Source organism: Falco biarmicus, chromosome 1, assembly GCF_023638135.1.
Source record: "Falco biarmicus isolate bFalBia1 chromosome 1, bFalBia1.pri, whole genome shotgun sequence".
NCBI classification, from domain to species: domain Eukaryota; kingdom Metazoa; phylum Chordata; class Aves; order Falconiformes; family Falconidae; genus Falco; species Falco biarmicus.
Window position 1 is genome coordinate 78,007,169 of NC_079288.1, and position 19,817 is coordinate 78,026,985.

A 19,817-nucleotide genomic window follows, 5' to 3' on the forward strand; every position below is an offset into this window, starting at 1 on the left:
CTCTGTGTTGGGTGAGTGGGTATGTGAGAGTGCAGAGCATTTGTCCTTTCCCTTTGGAGTGCCCTTTATCTGCCTTGTTAAAAATTATTTTCAGGTCATGCCCTTCTTGGAAACTTTGTGTCTAATCTGCACTATTTTCCAAATTACACAAAAAACCTTGGTTAGGTTTTTGGTGCACAAAGTGCATTCTGTGTGTTCCTGGGCTGGTCAGACTTTACCTGTTACATCTCATCCTACACTTAAGTTGCCGTTTTATAGTACCAAGGTTGAATGGTTTGTGACACAAAGATTCGGAGGCTGCCACTAGGCTGACATATAAAATGGACCTAGCCTGTTTCTTCTGAGGACAAGTGGCACGATCTGACTTGTGTCTATATGCTCACCACAAACTACTGATTTAATGACTCACCTTACAGCAGTGGGAAACTCAGGTTTCTATTTCTTCCCAAGTACAAGGTACAGCCTTTTCAAATAGCACAGTGGCAGTGGCTGGAGGCTCAACAGCTATAGAATGGCAATTTAAGGAAACCTGAAAACTAGGAGGACTCAGTTAATAACTATGGCATATGAAGAACTTTAGCCTTCTGCCTAGGTCAGGGATGGGCAGGGTGATACCTTCTTAAATCATTCCAGGTAAAACTGTATTTAGACATGGCTTTTTCCTGAGACACTTTGCTTTCTACCTCATTGCTGGGAGCTGTAATACATCCATGATGCACCTTTGCTTCACAGTGTTTTTCTCTGTTCCATACCTATGTTTGTGTTACCCACTCATCCCCAAAGCTAGGATTTACCAATAGCAGAACAGGGACTGATCCAAAGAAAACAGGAATTACTATTATTGCAACTCTAATGTATAGGTCTCTAGAGTTTTTGTTTGTTCATTTTTTTGTTTGATTGGGGGTTTTGTGTTTGACATTTTTCGTGGGTTTGGTTTTTTTTTTTTTTTCCCCTGCACATTGCTGACTTGATTCAGTGTTACTAGTCCTTAGCCACTCTGGGATCCTGGCTGGCTGATTTGCTAATGGCTGATGGAATTAAAGCAAAGGGTGATATGCAATTTAGCAGCCCTATATAGATGCTGGACTAAGTCCATCATAACAGATCTGGCTCATTTTTAAAAAACTGTAGATCTGCACCCATGCAAAGCAAAGCGCAGGTTAGCAGCCTCTGCCCTCACCCACGTTTCCTCTGGAAGCTTCACAAACTACAAGCAAAAGACCTTCACCTCCTCCAAGGGCACTGGCGTGCGTCTGGGCTTGCAGGGAGCGGCCACCAGATGACACTCTTACCACTAAGAATTGACTAACTCCGGAACAGGTCCGTGAAATTACTCCTTAGCAAAGGGGATGAAGGAGCCTCCTGCATTGCAGGGGGAGATGGGTGCCTGAGCATCCTCGGGAGTCCGGTGCCTACTCCTTTGGCCACTGTTACTGAGCGCTGATTGTCAGAAAGGCAAATTCTATGACTTACTGCAACCGTTCAGTGCAGGTAAACTGCAGTCATTGTGTTTTATATATATTAGTTTTCATTTATTTGCATATAAACCTAGACCAAAGGATAGCAAATGAGACAGTGTATTTCCAGCCAGTGCTGAGAATTTCAAATTGATCCCCGTATTCCAGCTTATCTATCCAAAGTCAATTCTGCTGATTCAGAAATGAAATTAGATAAAGAGTTTGGTTTGTGAGTAGTGGTACAATGCCACAATTTTTCAAGCCTAAAATACTAACATCATCACTTTGAACTGCTGAAATGTCACTGTAATAAAGTTATTCTTCTGTCAAAGTTGTTGGTTTTTTTTTTCTTTCAGTTTTTCCATAGTGAACAGTGTGTCTCGTTTGTTCCCTGGAGCAAACTGACACTCTTCCTCCACTAACCTTTGGGATGGAAGAGCCAAAGAGCTTCAGCATTCTTTTTTCTGACACACTCTCTTCTCCACTGAGCTTCATCCTGCCCAGGATCAAATCCCTTCGGAGCTGCATGACTATTCACAGCTTTTCATTTTCTCCTGGATTTCAGGTGGCTCCTGAGACAAAAGCAGTCATGAAGTGGTTGAGGTCTATCCCGTTCGTGCTCTCTGCCAGCCTCCATGGGGGTGAGCTGGTTGTGACCTATCCTTATGACTATTCAAGGCATCCTATGGAAGAAAAAATGTTCTCCCCTACACCTGATGAGAAGGTAATATAGTTTTTGCAGGGTGAGCATATCAGTGTTTCCACATGTGGAACTATGCAAGTATTTTGCTTAAACAAGTAAAAAACCCTGATTTATTTAGATTGTATATATGTGTGTATATGTATGCATGTATGTATTAAATATGTAATAAATCACACGTTTATATATATAAATGCATGTGTCTGTGTATATATATATATATATATATATATATATATAGTATTATTTATACACTTATTTAACATGGCTTAAAATATAGGGTCATTTACACACTATCAGCCTGATCTGTAAATATTTACCCATATATTTGTGAGGCCAAACATGATTTCACAAGGCACAGGTGAGGAAAAGACAAGCTTTTACTATTTAATGGTTGTAGGCTGTGACATTTTTACTACTGATTTCCAGAAGAAATGGAACAAGCCTGACCAGCAGTATTATTTTCTGTTGACTTCTTTAGGAAAAAAAAAAAAAAAAAAAAAAGGCTGACTGCCATATGGTGGCAGCCTTGTAACATTTATTCCAGGTCAGATGAACAGGAATGGTTTACCCCTCATCCCTGGAAAGTTCCCCAATTGGGACTCACTGTAAATCTTCTGTGAAATTTTTTGCCATCTTCCCTATTTCCCTTTGGCTTCCTCAATCTAGTATTCATTGCCGACATGCCCACTAGGAGAACAGCTATTTTTTCAGCCTTCTAGCATATGATAAAAATGTCCCTGTCCTGTTAAGATAGTTCTTTATATAATAAACATTTGAAAATACTCAGAAGTTGATCTTTGACTTGAAGCATCTGTTGTTTGAGCATATCTCTGGGATGACTTCTTCTAAAGTAACAGTTCTCACCAGCACATATTAAATATTTAAATATTTATGACTATTAAACATTTTCTGTAACAATTCATTTCTTCTGAGCTGTATGATACCTACTGACTATGTCTGTATGACAATGATTTAGCAGTGAAATAAACCAGGCACAGTAAAAAGCTCATGTAACAAATACCTGCTGGGTGGTAATGAAAGCTACAGAAGCTCTTGGTGAAGACTAGGGGAAATCATAAACCTGTGCACTTATATTCCATCATTTAGGCTAGGGGTATCCTGATTTACACATAGGTGGTGGAGGAATGTGGCCATGTGTGCCTTGTCAAGCAGTCCACCTGCGGGATGGAAGGACAGGAGTCTCTCCATCATCTTCAGTCAGGGACAGTATGTGTGTTTTCAGTGAAAGAATGCAGTCACTTGGACAAAGAGCTCCATCCCAATGCAGTGCATAGTTGGGCAAACCCAAATGGCATTCCTGGTTTGCAACAGTGTAAGAGGACCTCACACCAGTGACTGCTGCATAGTCAGTGGCTGCAAACCCTGGGAAGTTAACTATAAACTTCGAAGTTTAAAACATATAGGGCAGGACTGGAGGTATCCTCAATTAAAACCAGTGTTTCAAATGAGTCAACACAGAAACCTTAACACCACTAACATTATCACTTTAAATTTTTTTCCGAAAGTTATAAAACCTGTACCTGTGAAGTGACCTGCATTTTAGTAATGTCATCTGCAACTGCTGCTGATGGGGAACCTGCATCCTGAAATATAGCACCTTGACATTATGTCAGGACCTAGCTGCCATACGTTAGCCATAGCCCTTGTTCTGATCCCTGACCTGTTGAATTTGCCGTGCAAGGGGAAATGAGGCTGCAGCCCAGGGTGAAATACTGTGGTGCAGGTAATGGTCAGAAATTAAAAAGTCAAATTCTACAAAGTATATTCAAACCAGGTTGCCCTGTTTGAAAACGCATGTAGGTGCTGCCACCTCCCTGTGTCCCCTCATGGTGTATGTGCAGTAGCATGAGGATCTTCCTGGCACCTGCTCCAAGACACTGCAGATTTCAAGCCTCTTTAGCCAGCATGACAGCCTGGGCTGGTACCTACTGAGACTAAAGTGTCTCAAAGCTGGACCATGTCCTTACACTCACATTCTTGCACCTCGTTCAGGCCACCCAATCCAGAAATTTCCCATTTTTTGGCTTTTGTAGAGGTGTATGTTTTTAGCAGGATCTTGTTTTGTGTTACACAGAAGGCTGCATTGATGCATGTGCTCACCAGAGCAGAAAGGTGCACACCAAGTTCCCTCCCTTTGGTGAAGAGAAACACTCCTTTCCTTCCCCCTATAAAATCCAGCCTATGACAGTCGGTAGGGTGAGGGTGCTGGCCAAGGTAACAGCGGTGACCTCATTTTGCCAAATGAAACATTACGATTCTGAAGTCACAAGGATGCCTCTGTGATTTTTTTTCCCTTTTTGTTCCACTGTGTTACACCTAAATGTCTGGTTTTCTGAGGTCCATGACTAGTCATACGTTAGCTGCTAAGTAATAGTAAATATATTGCTATTTGAGACCATTTTAACTTGTTTTTTTAAAAAGTTTAACATTTTTTTTTACATCAAGTTAACTTGATTTTGGATTTCTCCTCCTCTCTACCATCCATCTTCGTTCACTTGCATTAGTGGCCAGGCAAAGCCTTATGCCAGTTGGTGTGAAACAAGAGAAGAAAGATTTCTCACTGGAAATAAAACATCTGCAGGTGTCTGGGAAAGTTGAGGAATATACTCCTAAGTCACATAGGCACCTTCTAAACTTTTAGCAAAGATCTTCCACAGAAAACTCGGAACTGGGACCCAGATTCCTGTAGAAATTCAAGATATTGGGCCTGTCCACAAATTATTGGCAGTAAGAGTTCTTAATGAATTTAATTAACATCCATTTCTTTCCAGCAGAACTTTGTCGTACTCAGCCCTTAATTTTCTGGACTGAGCCGTACTTAGACACACAGAAGCTCAAGGGAGATGCAAAAGCATTCTATATTAAGTCAGGATTTTTAGACTGTGGTCATCAAAATTATTTTGGTAAATTTACACTTACAGTGGAAATCCCTTAATTGGCTCAGTTTTGTGATTATTAGAAACATTTATAAATATTAGATCAAAGTTGTGTGCTTGGTTATTTTCACCTTTATCCTTGATGACAACATCAAGGATAAAGTTCTAGGATCACTTCTAAAAATAGGATTTTACCCACCCAACTTCTTGCACACAGTGTCAAGCAATATACAATGGCACTCATGATGATGAGTAGTAGGATCTAGTAACTTCTGATAATTGCTGTAATTTCAATGTTGAAATCTGCAATTATAGCTTTTGTAGATGAGGTTCAAAAAATGAAAAGGAGGGGGGGGATTTCTGTACAAAGTTGGAATAAACATTGGAGAAAAATGGCAGGAACCTGATTCAAATAAATGGTTTCTGCAGATCACTGCTGTTTCTTCTGTCTTCACTACATGTACCTGTCACTTTTCCTTTCTGGGTGATGACTCCTCTGCTCTTCATCAGTATCAACACTCTTAGGAAATCAGTGGTGACATCCTCCATCACCACATCCTATCCTTTGCTTTTTTAGAAATTATTTCTGCCCCACAAAGAAGCAACTGTCATTGAGATCAAACTGGCAGGTTGTCCTGTGTGAGTGATAAGTACAAAGCAAATTGATACTGTCTATTTTAAACAGCAGCATCCAGCGTGGTTGGGCTGAAGCTGGTGTAGGTATTTTTGAAAGGGTAAAAACAGCAAGACCTAAAACATAACGGGGAGAGCTAATTTCAGCTTTAAAATCTGGGACTTGAAGTACAACCAAACAAGCCCTCGACTCCTGCCCTAGGTGATAGGTTGAAGCCAAGTATCACAAAACCCACTGGTATTTAATGTTGTCTTGGCTAAATGTATTGGATTGCAGAGAAGGATCTTGGAGAAGAAGACAAGTGAAAACTTCCTGGCAGAATATCCTTGCATGGAAGTTCACCCCCTCCATCAGCCTCAAGGACACAGGGTGGCTCATTGTCTGGGCTTGCAACAGCAATAGTTGCTAGTAGCAATGACAGTGTTTGCAATTTGTAAAAGCAAATATATTCCAAACTCTTTTGTTACAGATGTTTAAAATGCTGGCTAAAGCCTATGCAGATGCACACCCAGTCATCTCAGACCGATCCGAACTTCGTTGCGGTGGAAATTTTGTAAGACGCGGAGGTATTATAAATGGTGCTGAGTGGTACAGCTTCACTGGAGGTAAACCACTTTACCATCATATCAAGTGAGGTAAAACCTCTATATGACCTTTATGAGACACAAGGGTTTGAAAGAAATAGTTTTATTCATTCCAGCTTGCTTTAGGTTAGACCCCTGCAAAACGTAACTTGTAAGGGATTTAAGTAGTAAAATGTATGTTGGTAACATTTATGTCCATATACCATGGAATGTATTTCCCTGAGGAAAGTTAACAATTTATACAAGGGTCACATTTGTTATTGCATATACCGTTCTAGTTTTCAAATCTGAAATGTAGAAATAAATGCCAGTGCTATGCTCTCATTCCTTAGTGGCATGAGTTTGAATCCATCTTGCAGACTACGCAAGCGCTGCTTTTTCAGTCTGTTTAAATAAACTCTTTTCCAGGGAAACTGCTACAGAGACAAACATCCCATTCATTTGTGCTTAGGTTGCTAATTTGATTTCCCCAATAATAGTATTTAGTTTTAGTCAGGATTCCTGAAATACTGGCATGGATGAAATATTAGTGTTCATAAATTTTCAGCGGTGCTTCAGTTGTGTTTTCAAATAGGAGTCAGCTGGATCCCCAAATAATTATGTTGAAACTAGGCGTTTGGAAAGCTTTGAGGCATGAGTGAGAATTAGGTTTAAATGTCTTTGGCCTACATTCTTCTGGAAACTATATCCAATGCCTTTTGTACAGAAACAGTTTTGAACATTATAATGGCAAAATGTCATCTCTTTAGAGGTGACCCTTGGCAATCACCTCTGATACAGCCGATTATGTAATTACCATGATTAACCAATCCTTATATTTCTATTGCTACTTCTTGATCAGGTGAATAATAATTTAAAATTATGATTTTTTGCCTGAAAGAAGTGTCATTGTCATTAATTAACTTGTAGTTGAAATGAGCTGTAGAATTCTGAATTTGTTGAATACTTCTTATGTATTGGCCATGCACATTCTTTACGGTACATTAATACACACCCACAGGGACTGCATTCAGCTGACTGTGACAGCAAAGCTCCAGTTAAGGGTTACATGGCTTGTTCATGATCTCTTTTTTTTCTTTTTAAACCTATAGGTATGGCAGATTTTAATTACCTTCACACAAATTGCTTTGAAGTCACCGTGGAGGTAGGATGTGAGAAGTTTCCTTTAGAGGAAGAACTGTTTACAATCTGGCATGAAAACAGAGATGCCCTTCTCAATTACATGGAAATGGTACGGCTCTGCTTTCACAGACCTTTGTGCTTATGGCTTTTCTTCTCCATTCTTTGTCAAAATTAATTTCTTTACTGTTTCCCTGGTTAGTTATCGAGATAGCACTGAATCGATCATCATAGTCCTCCAGGGGCCCTGGTGCCTCAGTGTGTCCAGCAGGAAACACAAATAATAGTTTGCATATATAAGTTTGCATACAGAAAGGATGGAGTTTGAGGACTCTAAAGGCCTTGAAAACAGTGAAAAAGGGAATTGTCTTTAAATAGGTTGTGCAACATTACAAATCAGCTCTCCAAAATGTAATGCTAGACAAAACCCACATATTCAGAAAAATATGAACCAGTCTTTCTCTTGAAGAATAGATCAACAAGATCTACTTTTCAGAGAGCTTCCTGGAACTTTTCCCTTTCCATATTCCATGTCTTTGGCCCAAACCCTACTCCTCAGCAACAGGAGATTTAGGTTCAGCTAAAATGGGGAGGTTCGAAGTATCTTGCTAGAAATGCCATTTCCACACTTTTCAGCTTGATTTCTTCGTGAAAGTAGCTAAAAAAGATCTGAACCCTGGTCTTCTAAAGCAACAATATCTGTAAGCATTAAAACATGCCATTTAAAAGTCATTTTTAATAATAAGTTTAAGCTCAGCAAAAACAAATACCTCACTGACAATAAGTAAGTGAACACAGAAACAGAAGTTGCTCATCTTTCTCTCAGCCATTAGTAGATTAGCTTTCTGTCATGCTTTATTTTGATAGAGTACGCAGTAATTTAAAATTGTTAGGAGTGTTTTTATGGCCCTTCTAAGCAACCTCTTGCTCCTTGTGGTAAGTATTATCATTCAATAAAGTCTACAGTACAGACCACCAAACTCATTTCTTTTTACAGCTGTCTGATGAAAATGAGTTTTAGTGAATCCAAATGGAGCTGGGTTAAATCCATATATATTGCAATTGAAGTCTTCAAGATGTAAAGATTTTTATAGTGTGAGATACTGTAGAAGTCTATGCCGGAAAAGCTTTTTGAGTAAACGCAGGACAGTAAGCAAACAACTTTTTAGATAAGGATGACTGAATTACTCCTGATAAGGATTAAGTCTGCCATAACCAATTCAAACTTTTCTTATTCTGATATATACCAGGCTGTTTGGTGTGTTTACAAACCTACTTGGCTTAACATGCAGAAGTAGAATTCATTTCCATAAATGCTGATCTCTTCTCCTCTTCAGAAGTGATACCAAAACACTCTCCCAAACTTACATGGCACAGACTTGAGGCAATATGAAAAATAGTATATTTACTAAATCAAAACGAATCAACATTGTTAAAGAAACTTCAATTTTTTCATTTTTATTCCATCATGTTATAATTGCAAAATTATTATTGAAGTTGGATGAGGTCATACTACTTTGAGTATGTCTATACTGTAAATTAAATTTGGGTCTGAGATGACTCTTCTGACCAGATTTACCCGCTATCCATATGATAAATCCTCAAATCCATGCTGAAAAACAAATTGCAGTGCTTCATCATAACAGTTTTTAAGGGACAGTCTTCAAGCCCTTATCCTGAGTTGTTCCTAAACCTTCCAGTGAATAGCTCCCCTCAGTACAGAACTGCTGTTTAAGAAAAGCAGTGACAAAAAAAGCTCACCTTAAATAAAAACTGCTGTCACTAGACTAGAATTTTTTTCCAGCTTTGTATTAAGAATTACTGTTGAATATTTTAATGTTTATTTCTTTATTGTTAAATATTTCTTTTTTAAACATTTCTATATTCCAACAGAAAAGCAAATATCTTTTTCCATTGCTTTGATGATTTGTTCTTTTTTTTATCCTTCTTTTGTGACAAAGCATAATGGGGAGGGGAAAATGACAGGAAAAGAAAGAAAGAAGGGTGGAAGTGAAGTAAAGAACAGCTCAAGTTGATCATAGCAGTTCAAGAGAAAAATCAAAATGGAATTACTTTTCATTTAAAAAGGTCATATAGAGTTTCCAATAGAAAATGTTTTCATTTTGGAAGATTGCAATAAAAAGAACCTGAAGAGGTTTAATGTTTAAATACTTAGATTTTTTCCTCTTTTGTTCTGTTTTATTGAACTTCAAATAGAGTGAGCTGTTTGTGCACCTCTTTGTATGACAGAATTCACATTGCTCTTTAGCTTGTCAGCAAGCACATTTCTCATCAGCTCAAGCACCTCAGTTCTGTGCTTGTAGAGAAGGGAAAAGGGTTATTATACACACCGCTACCATGACATTCTGACATGTAGTGAAGTGTAGGCAGCAGAGCGATGATGAGTCCAAAGTAGCTAAAGCAATGCCTTCTTGTTGTGTGTAGGGCATCAGATTGGGGTTTTTAAGCCTTAACTTTTCATTTCTTTGTGCTTCTGGGTGTAGGGCAGACATTTAGAAACTGTCTTTAAATACTGTGCTCCAATCATGAGGTGCTAGTGATCTATGCAGAGAAGGGTCTCTCAATACAGAGCCACATACCTGGCCCAAAATACATTTCCCTCAGCCCTCTTGGAGCTCCCAAAATAGAGGATGTCATGTGAACAGGCAATAGCACCCAAGAGCCTCTATAATGGGTTGAACCTCTTGACAGCTGTTTCCTCTCTACAGGGGTTTTCTTGCAGAAGATGAGAAGGTGGTACTGTAATAAATGACTTCCATCTAACTTTGCTTGCTTTGCCAGGTTCATCGGGGAATAAAAGGAATTGTGTCTGATAAGTTTGGCAACCCAATAAAAAATGCTCGTATTTCAGTCAGGGGCATCCAGCATGATGTCACCACAGGTAATATTTTTAGTTTGAGCTGTTTCCTGGGGCAGAGTGAAAGCACTAAGAGCTTAACCTGCAGATGTCTTGTTGTGTTTGATAGAAATGGCACCTTAATGGAGAGCTGGAGACTCAGATGTAGGTTTGTTTCTAGAATAACATGAGAGAACACATGTCAAACTGGCTGTTGAGTCTGTCGTGTCTCTGAGATAACATGGTCCTTGGCATTAAAACTTCCACCTGGAATTGTTTGCTGTCCCTCAAAACCAATGTGCCTTCATAGAGATTCAGAAATCCACCTTTATGTTTCTTGTTTGGGGGAATACAGCAACAGCCCTGTGCAGGGGCTTTAGCTCAGCATGCAGAGGTGCAGAGCCCTGGTAGAATAAATTAGTTGAAGTTTTGTGAGCATGAAGTGTAGACATTAGAATAGGATCCACACTAACTTTAACAATTGGAATAACTTCAGTGATTGAAAAAGGGCCTGCAACTTTTTTTGTTCATGTAGAAAGGCATAAATATATGCTTTTTTGGACAATAGTTATATCAAACACAAAAAACTAGAACATTTAATTATGTCCATTTTATACCTGTCACCAGCCGGTAAACACGTACTGAGGCATTTGCAACTGTTAATTTTCACAGTCATAAAGTTCTGAGCTTTTAGGCTCCCACTGAAATCAGTGCTTTTATTTTATTATTGATTTCAGTGAGAACAAGGTAGGCCATAGGAGTGCAAAAAAGAAGACGTGAATGGTAACATTTTGCTCTAACGATGATTGTTGAATCAACTGAGAAAGCCAGAATGGTTTATAATGTAATAGATGCTTTCCAGCTTTCAAAAAACTTATATTAAAGGGGATACAATGGTGCAGATGATGAAGATTCTTGAGGCTGGTGGAAGACTGGCATGAATTAGGGTCTTTTCCAAACTTCTTCCCAGACAATGGCTTTCCATTGGCAGTGGACATTTAAAGAACTAAGAATTAAATAAAAAATGTGTTTACATTGAAGGAAAAAGGAGTATTTGTTTTGAGTTAGGTGGGGTTAAGAATGTCATATGATTAATAAGTCTTTTTAATGTCAGTGTTAAAAAAGACTGAGAAATTCCAGCAGAAAATAGCATTAATGCAACATTAACTGAGCTAAGAAACTTACCATTCAAAATAAAGGAAATATAAAATGAAGACTAATATTGTTTTAAAACTCCCTGCTTTTGCCTGCAGGCTGTAACCTTCAGCTGGAGGAAATTTACACCCATTTTACACTAATAGCAATTTATACCAGCTGCAGCTCCAACTCCATAGTCTTATGTGCTATAATGTCTGCAAAGTAATTGAATGTAATATAATGTAATATAATAAAAGGAAGGATTTCTTAGCTCCTTAGACATGCTATATTGCAGCCTGGATTGTGCTTTCACTTTCTTAAATTTCACATAGTTTTGGATTCATTTGATTTCTTTGGAGTTATTCCTTGCACCCTTGGGAAACTAGCATGAAGGAAAGCTTCCTTTCCCTCTGATACAGGCACAGCAGTTATTGACATTCGTGTATGTCATGTAAATTCTACTCTCTTAGCTCCCAAAGCCCAGATTTCCACAGCCAGAGCCTTTTTGTCATTCAAGAGTTTGCATCTGAGCTTTTTTCAAAATCTGAATCAAAATCTGAGATCCTTTCAAAACCTGCCCCCTAAATGCTTGCTCTACCTGTGCATGCACATGTATGTGAGGGTGTAACTATAAAGGATGCAAAACTAAAAACTAAGCTTTGTTTGGTTGTACCTTTACCTTCCCTAAGCTGCTGATGGAGACTACTGGCGACTCCTGCCGCCAGGGACATACATAATCAGCGCCCAAGCGGCAGGATACAGCCGGGTGATGAAGAGGGTCACCCTTCCTGCCAAGATGAAACGGGCTGGGCGAGTCGACTTTGTATTGCGACCCGTTGAGGCTTGGCCCAACAAGCTCCTTCGCCGCTCAATGGAAGACCTGTATGATCCATACGACCCACTGGAACTTTTTGACCCCCACGCCCAACATGGGCAGCCCGAGGCTCGAGGTGCATCACCGCCAGGCGGGGAGAAGCCCTGGTGGTGGTCTTACTTCAGTTCTCTAGACCTGCACAAACCTCTGTGGCTGCTCAAGCAGCATTGAAGAGCATTACGGTCCTCTGCTCACCTCACTCTGCTGCCCTTCCACCCAACTCCAGGCACCCTCGCTGCTTTTGGCAATATTTAAATCTGTTTCATTTGAAAATATAATGTTAATTTGAGCGCGCTTCTTTTATTTTCTCTTCATACACAACTGAGTATATTCAAGTGGTTTTATATATTAAAAACAATGGTGCACATCCATTCAAAGGCCAGGTTTTAAGCATTTTTTTCTTGGTAATGTTCTGTGCTCTGCCCATGTAGTTAATCATCACATTCATTATTTATTAGATTCTAAGTACCTGCAGGAAAATATTCCTGATCCTTTAATGCATTTTTGTACATGTCTTAGCACATTAATGACTATATACTAAAAACAACTTTCAGAAACATTTAGAAAACTCTTTTCTTTCCTCCTTTTGCATTATTTTAGCATACTAAGTTCAGTTCAGTAACTCTTGCAATACAGCTCACAATTATTATTATTTTTTAATCCATGATGTGATTTAGCATTGATTTTGGACAGAAAAAGAAAAATATTAGGAATCTGAAAATAAATATGCATCTAAATAAGTAACATGTTCAGTAGAATGGGCTGCTCATAGGCAGGTCAGTATCAATAATAACACATTTTCCTAAGTAAATTTTCAGAAGTTATCCTTTGAAGACATATGTATTAAAAGTGTTAAATCTTTACAGCCTTCCTCCTTTGAAATCTTTTGCACCGTGACTAGGCCCATCAAATGAAGAAAAATTCTTGGAAAGCAAATTCTGTTCCAAGGACTTTGAATATCCAATTTTATGTTGTTTAAATATTAATATAATTTGAACAGTTTGTAATCTGTTAAGCAAGTAGATTTTTCATCTAATTCAGCAAAATACTGAAAAGTACTCTTACTGCTGGAAGTACACACATCCTATGATATAGAAAAGTACATGAGATAATTTGAGAGTTCAGGTTACAATACGACATATTACACTAAGATTGTTAGTGCCATACACTGTTTTGAGTCTACATACTTGTTAATGAAACATAGACACCAAAGAAATCACAAACTTCTTTTCAAGACAGTTGGGTAAAGCTAGGTGAATAGCGTTCTTGCAAGATGCTGTCCTTTCTCAGACATCAGATGTAATGATTTTTTAGGGTGACTCAAAAAAATATCCTTAATTTTGATCAAACACGTAGGCCCACACTTCCTTTTAGCTTGAACTGGATAATGAACTCTATAAACCAATAGTGTTTCCTCATTTAAATGCCACAGTGTGTGAATATGGTGATGGTTTGGAGCTGATGTACTTACTGCAGGAGCTGCTGGATTAGCTTTCAGGATTGCCCTTTGATTTCAAAAACTTTTTTGCTCATCTTAGGTAAAGAAATCGACATTGCATGAATCCTATATAGTCCATGTGCACATCTCTCATGCTATAATCACCTAAGGAGACCCAAGAGATGAATGATCTTAATTCTGCAACCAGATGCTACACATGCCTAAGGACCTTATTCCCATTTGTAATCTGATTGAAGTTAGGAATCTGTTATTCATGAGTTTGAGTCTCTGCAGGACTGTAAAAATGAAAGAAAACAGTTTCACAGTATTAACAAAAAGTAATTATATGGGAGTGAATGCACTGCATGCACATGGACAAGTGTTCCTTGCCCAGGCTTGCCAACTTAAAGAAACTCTGAATCCTAAATATGCTAAAGTGAGCAAGAGATACACCTCCAGTCTTTATTTCCAGTAATAGGTATTACTACTGTTTTCTGTGGTCATTATTTTCAAAGCCACCATCCTGTGAAAACAGTGGTAAAACTAACAAAAAAAGAACAATATCCCAAGTTGCTGGCTATTGGCTACTCTTTTTATGCACATAATGTATTGCACACTTAGAAAGATGTTTTCTGTAAGTATTTCCTAGATTCTTACAGGGCTATTTAGAATTTTTGCAAGTAATCACAGTAAAACCAAGCCCACTGAAATGCAAAACAGGATGACTGCACAGGAAATCCATTTCTTTCCTGGATTCCCAAGTTGAAATAGCAGATGGCATTCAAGACTTGGGAAAGATTTGCAGGGAAAATTGTAAAGCTGTGTTATGTTTGAGAGAGTTTGAAAAACTAGTATTCTACACTACTATACCACTAATGTGAAATCAGTATGATAGAGCAAGAGTAGCCTCCCTGTGCCTTTCTACCACATCTGCAAAAAGAGGTGTCCAGTAGAAAGTTAAGATCAAACTTCTGCTAATTCACACACAACCACCTGTATGGATGGGATGTATTAAAATGCATTGAAACAACTATGAGGGTCTTGGGAATAGGTATGCCTTAGTCTTTTGGAATTACTTTTTTTTTTCCTCCCCAAGATAAAATCTTCTGTTTTCAGGTCCTTGGAAGTGGGAAAGACTGCCAGAACTCCCTGGGTGGCTCTCAAAAATCCATTTTGGTTTAAATTAGATTTAGGACATCTTTATTGGTGCCTTGAGGTAAGAAAGAAAGAAAAGGAAGAAAGGGAAAAAAGGGAAGGAAGGGAAGAAAGGGAGGGAATGAAAGGAAAAAGGAAGGAAGGAAGGATTGGTCAAAAACAGCCAAATAACAATGCAGCCAAACTTAGCATCATCTTTCCATTTTTATTTGGGATTAATATAGATTCAGTTCTCCATTTATCTGGGAGAGAAAGTATTGGCTTGAATTTATATCCTGGATTAGGTTACATAAATCTTCAATATTTATTTAAATCAAGAAATGTGTGTTTAATAGATAGTTTTGCTTTAAAAAACCCAACTAAACAACCCATCCTACAACTGTAATATAGTTAGAAGGATTGTAAGTGGTGGTGAAGTTCAAGCAACTGTAGGCAGCTCTGTAATTAATGTATGAAAATGAACACAGCAATCAGCTCTCTCATGCACCTCTCTGGAAGATACTTATGTGCAGAGTTCAACAGAACATATAGTTAGAAGCATATTAAATACTTTTTGAATAGGAAGAGGGATTGAAATGCTTTAGTGAGACATGCCCTCCTAAGCTGAAGTACAAGTAACACAGGAAAAGAGTGAAAACCAACCAAAGTTCCCTGGCAGTCTCCATCATGCTTAAACCATGCCTTACAGACTGGGCTTGGCCTTTTTCCAGTGCTACTTTGGAGCATGACAGGTTCAGCAGTCAGACGGTGCTGTCAGGAATTATAGTGTGTGTTCATGAGACTCCCTCTCCTTTTAAGTCAGAGTCTACATAATTTTTTCAATTACCTTCCAACCACATATTGAACAGTATTGATGTATGTTTTTGTAACATCCTCCTTAATAATTAATTTCCTAGTCTCCACATTTGTTTCAGAGGGGATCTTCTCTACCATGGAGCCAAACTTTTTCTGCACAAAGCAATCACATCAATAAACGTTCTGATCTGCCAACTGTCCAGACCTCATTGCTCTGCCAGCAATGAATCTTCCCAACAAGTTCAAGCACGCAAATCTAACTAAAAAACATTACAAGCATAAAGAGCAAAGAGAAAGGTCTGCTTAAGTCATACATGCTAATTCTTTCATTCATATGGCAGAAAAAATTCAAGAACACATACAGAAAATAACAGGAGACAAATCACAAGCTGTGTGCATGAATTATATCAAAGAAGATTTGATTCTGCTTGTTCCATTCATAAAAACATTTTAGAGCAAAAAGAACAGTAATAGACAAAGACAGAAAAGTTCGCAGCTGTTGACATCTTCATCTCCTGTAACAAAATGATGTACCAGTCTTGGGCCACCCACATATAGGAAGGAGCATCTTTATTTTCCTAAAGATAGAAAAGAAGAGAAAGATGTCTTAAGCTAACTGCCTGAAAACAAAACTTTAAGTGTCAAAATCACTGACTAATGGAAGCCCTTCCTGCTATCATTTTTCATAGTGTTTATACAGTTCTTCCTTTCATGCCCTAGTTTAGCAGCTCAAGGGAAGCACTCCAAAACAATATTGCAGTCTTGTTTGAAGTTCTGCGAACCAGCTGCCGAGCAGAGTTTGTCAAGCCAGTGCCATTTCTTTGTGTCCATCCCTCTAGTATTGCACTACAATTCAAAAACAAGTCAGAGATGTCTTTAGCACTTACAAAAGCAGCCGTTGAAGTGAGACAAGACTATGTCTCCACAGTGATGCCTGCAGACAGACTAGGAGATCTCTGTGATGGGTGGGCATCTGCCCCGCAGCAGAGAAGCACTGAAGATTCAGCCTCCAGGAGACAAGGAACAACAGGGAACGGAGCCATTCAGGTGGCTTGGATGGAAATGTCAGCTGAAGCTGATACCCCTTTTTACAAAGCTCCTGTCAGAGGTACTCCCACACTGCCTTCCTTCACAGCGTAAGATCTATCTTTTGAAGCTCCCGCAATGTAAAAGGAGTGGATGGGCGGCTGTAGTATACTTCCCCTGCTGTCTTTGTCTTTGCAGCATATCGGAGGAGAGATCCCATTTGACATTTGTCTTCTCTGACATCCTGTACTCTCAAGTCGTGCTGCCAAAGGGCTTCACATCAGCTTCCTTATGGACACCTAGACCTCTGCGAGGAGAGGTGTGCTGCTTCCAGCCTCCCATCACAGGCAGGGGGACACTGGAAGAAGGGCTTCTCTTGTAGGGGCTTTTTGGTGGCTGTGTTGTTTCTGGCTCCAAGCTGCTTAAATGAGTATGTGATGAATAGGGGATTTCCCCCCAGTTTGGCAGCTCCTCCTGGCTCCCAGGGGCCACCAGTTTCACGCTGGTACAAAAACACTAGTGGTGTTGTGCCCATGGTAATATAAGGGAAGGAGCTGAATTCCTCTGCAGCACACCATCAGGAAGCATCTCATTGTAATACTGGAACTGAACCAGATGGCCTTTATGGGCAGAGCTTGGAAGCATAACATGACTTTCCCACCCTGTTTGGGGATGTTAATAGCACATAAGGCCAGCTGGCAAGGTGCTGTCATACCACTGAGCAGGCAAATAAATACTTTTACAAATACAGGAATTCTAGGCAGGTGATTGCTACTGCAGTGTCTGTGTAGAATTGGATTACGGAAAGGGATGCAGCAATTTTAAAATATTTCTATAAATTTATATATACATATCTTTAAGTGCATCTATAACTTCAGTATACAGGTCCCAACTTTGAAAAGAGGCAAGAATAAAAACAAAAATCATCTGTAACTAATCTTTGTTAGCAAGGTTTATTTTACATGTTGGGAAAAGAGATTTAGAACTTAAATATTTCTCTAAAGGGTTATATCATCTAACTGTAGAGTTAAAAGCATAGTGATAGTGGATGCTGATATTGTTTTTACTTTCCTTCTTTCAAAATGGAATTTAAACGTTTTTGTATACTCAGTAATACAATGTACATGCATCTCTTGCAGTTTTCTTTCTGCCACAAGGTACATATTCTTTATTTTCATGAAATGAATATTGGCATTGTTCTATGCTGGATCTGATTAAGCATTTTTAGGTGTTTTTTTTTTTTAATTTAAAAAAATAGTGATTCAATGACATGGGCAAGAAAAAGGCAGTAGAGAATTCTTTTTTTATGAAGTCAGGATATTTAGCTTTTCATGATTCAAACAGAAGCACAATTCTGAAATATCAGTTTCCTGCAGGATAGAAACTTAATTTTATAGATTGCACCCCATTACATTTTGAGGAAAATCTTTCTAATATCTGCTTTTTACCTTTTAGGAACTGTCATGTAGTGTTTGAAAAACAGGCTTGTTCTTTTCCACCTAATTAATAACTGTAATTTTGAATAATCAGATTAAAATGTTAAATTGCAGTATTTGGTTTGTTTTACTGTTTTAAGGAAAGTTTTTTCTCCTGCCATAATGCAAAACCTGATAATTTCTTGTTAAAAATTCACTGAGCAGTCTCAGACTATTCAATGTAATACATGCTATGCAATATATGCTGAGTACCGCCATTTATCCTACAGCTACATGTATAAAAATACCAGCAGCGTTGCAATAATTAGAAAGTAAACCTTGAATATTTTAAGGGGTAAATTAGAAGAAACTTTAAGAATATATTTATAACTTTTGGCCCAGAAATTCAATAAGTAAAGGCTCAAAATGTCTGCCTAACTTTGAAGGCTTGGCTGTTTGAGCTTTGCCTCTTGGCACGCACAGCACTGCCCGCGCTGTAGCAGGGCAACCATCATGATCCTTTCACACTGTGTTGTGTGGACATCCCAAATTAAGTTTTGCCTCTTTCTTCCTTCTGATGCTGAGCCCAAGCAGATAAGCCAGGCTCTGCACTGTGTACCCATGCAAGGCAGTGGCTGCCCCACACCCAGGGGCTTCCTTTACACTGTTGTCTTCGAAGAGGGGTTGCTCAGCACCGCAGGGGAGTGCTCCTGCTCCTGCTTCTCATCTGCAGCTATATTTGCTAATTTTCATGTAATTCCTGATTGCTTGCAAACAAACAATGCTGGTGGTGGGTCTGTGATAAGATATTAGAAAGGGTAAAAAATGCACAGCAGCTGTGAGTGAGAGGAGTGAGCAGGTGTGCGAGCAGCAGCCCCGCAGACACCCGGTGGGTGCAGGCGGGGCCGGAGGGGCTCCAGGCGCCGGAGCAGAGGTTCCCCCCCAGCCCGCAGTGAAGGCCGCAGCGAGGCCGGCTGTGCCCTCAGCCCATGGAGCCCGCGGGGAGCAGGGACCCACCTGCCACCCATGGAGCATTCTCCGTTAAAGCAGGTGGACATGTTCTGAAGGAAGCTGTAACACAGTGGAGAGCCCATGCAGGAGCAGGCTCCTGGCAGGACCTGTGGCCCATGGGTGACCCACACTGGAGCAGTCTGTTCCTAATGAGCTGTACCCCATGGGGGAGCAGTTTTTGAATGACTGTATCCCATGGGAGGGACCCCAAGCTGGAGGAAAGGAATAGCAGGAGGAGAGGAACACCAGAGATGAAGTGCTATGGACTGACCATAACCCCCTATTCCCTGTCCCCCTGCGCTGCTTGGAGGAAAAATGTAGAAGAGTCAGGAGTGAAGCTGAGCCTGGGAAGGAGGGTGGGGGAAAGTGTTTTTAGGTTAGATTTTCTTTCCCACTATCCTACCCTGGTTTTAATTGGCAACAAATTAAATTAACCTTCCCAAGTCAAGTCCATTTTGCCTATGACAGTAACTGGTGCCCTTTTCTTCCCCCACAAACTTTTTAATCTTATTTTTCTTTCCCTGCCTTGCTGAGAAGGCAGAGTGAGAGAGCAGCATGATGAGCATTTGGCAGCCAGCAAGGGTTAACCCACTACACCGTGCCTGCATGTCCCCGTGAATTTTGCACTAAGGGACATGCCCTCTGTATTGTGAGCAGGTATTTAACATGGGTTTTGAATTCCCCTACACATCAGGGCCTTAAATAAAAGATGTTG

General features: G+C 39.5%; 1 protein-coding gene across 1 annotated transcript in view; it reads left to right on the forward strand.

Annotated features, from left to right (window-relative positions):
* Positions 1 to 18,169, forward strand: part of CPZ (carboxypeptidase Z) — a 43,342-nt gene extending 25,173 nt beyond the window's left edge. Inside the window, exons 7-11 of the mRNA XM_056326703.1 lie at positions 2,023 to 2,181; positions 6,161 to 6,296; positions 7,367 to 7,506; positions 10,197 to 10,296; positions 12,078 to 18,169. Coding sequence (XP_056182678.1) covers positions 2,023 to 2,181; positions 6,161 to 6,296; positions 7,367 to 7,506; positions 10,197 to 10,296; positions 12,078 to 12,433 — 891 coding nt within the window. The 3' untranslated portion in view covers positions 12,434 to 18,169. The remainder of the gene's footprint in view (positions 1 to 2,022; positions 2,182 to 6,160; positions 6,297 to 7,366; positions 7,507 to 10,196; positions 10,297 to 12,077) is intronic.
* The last annotated feature ends 1,648 nt before the right edge of the window (positions 18,170 to 19,817 follow it).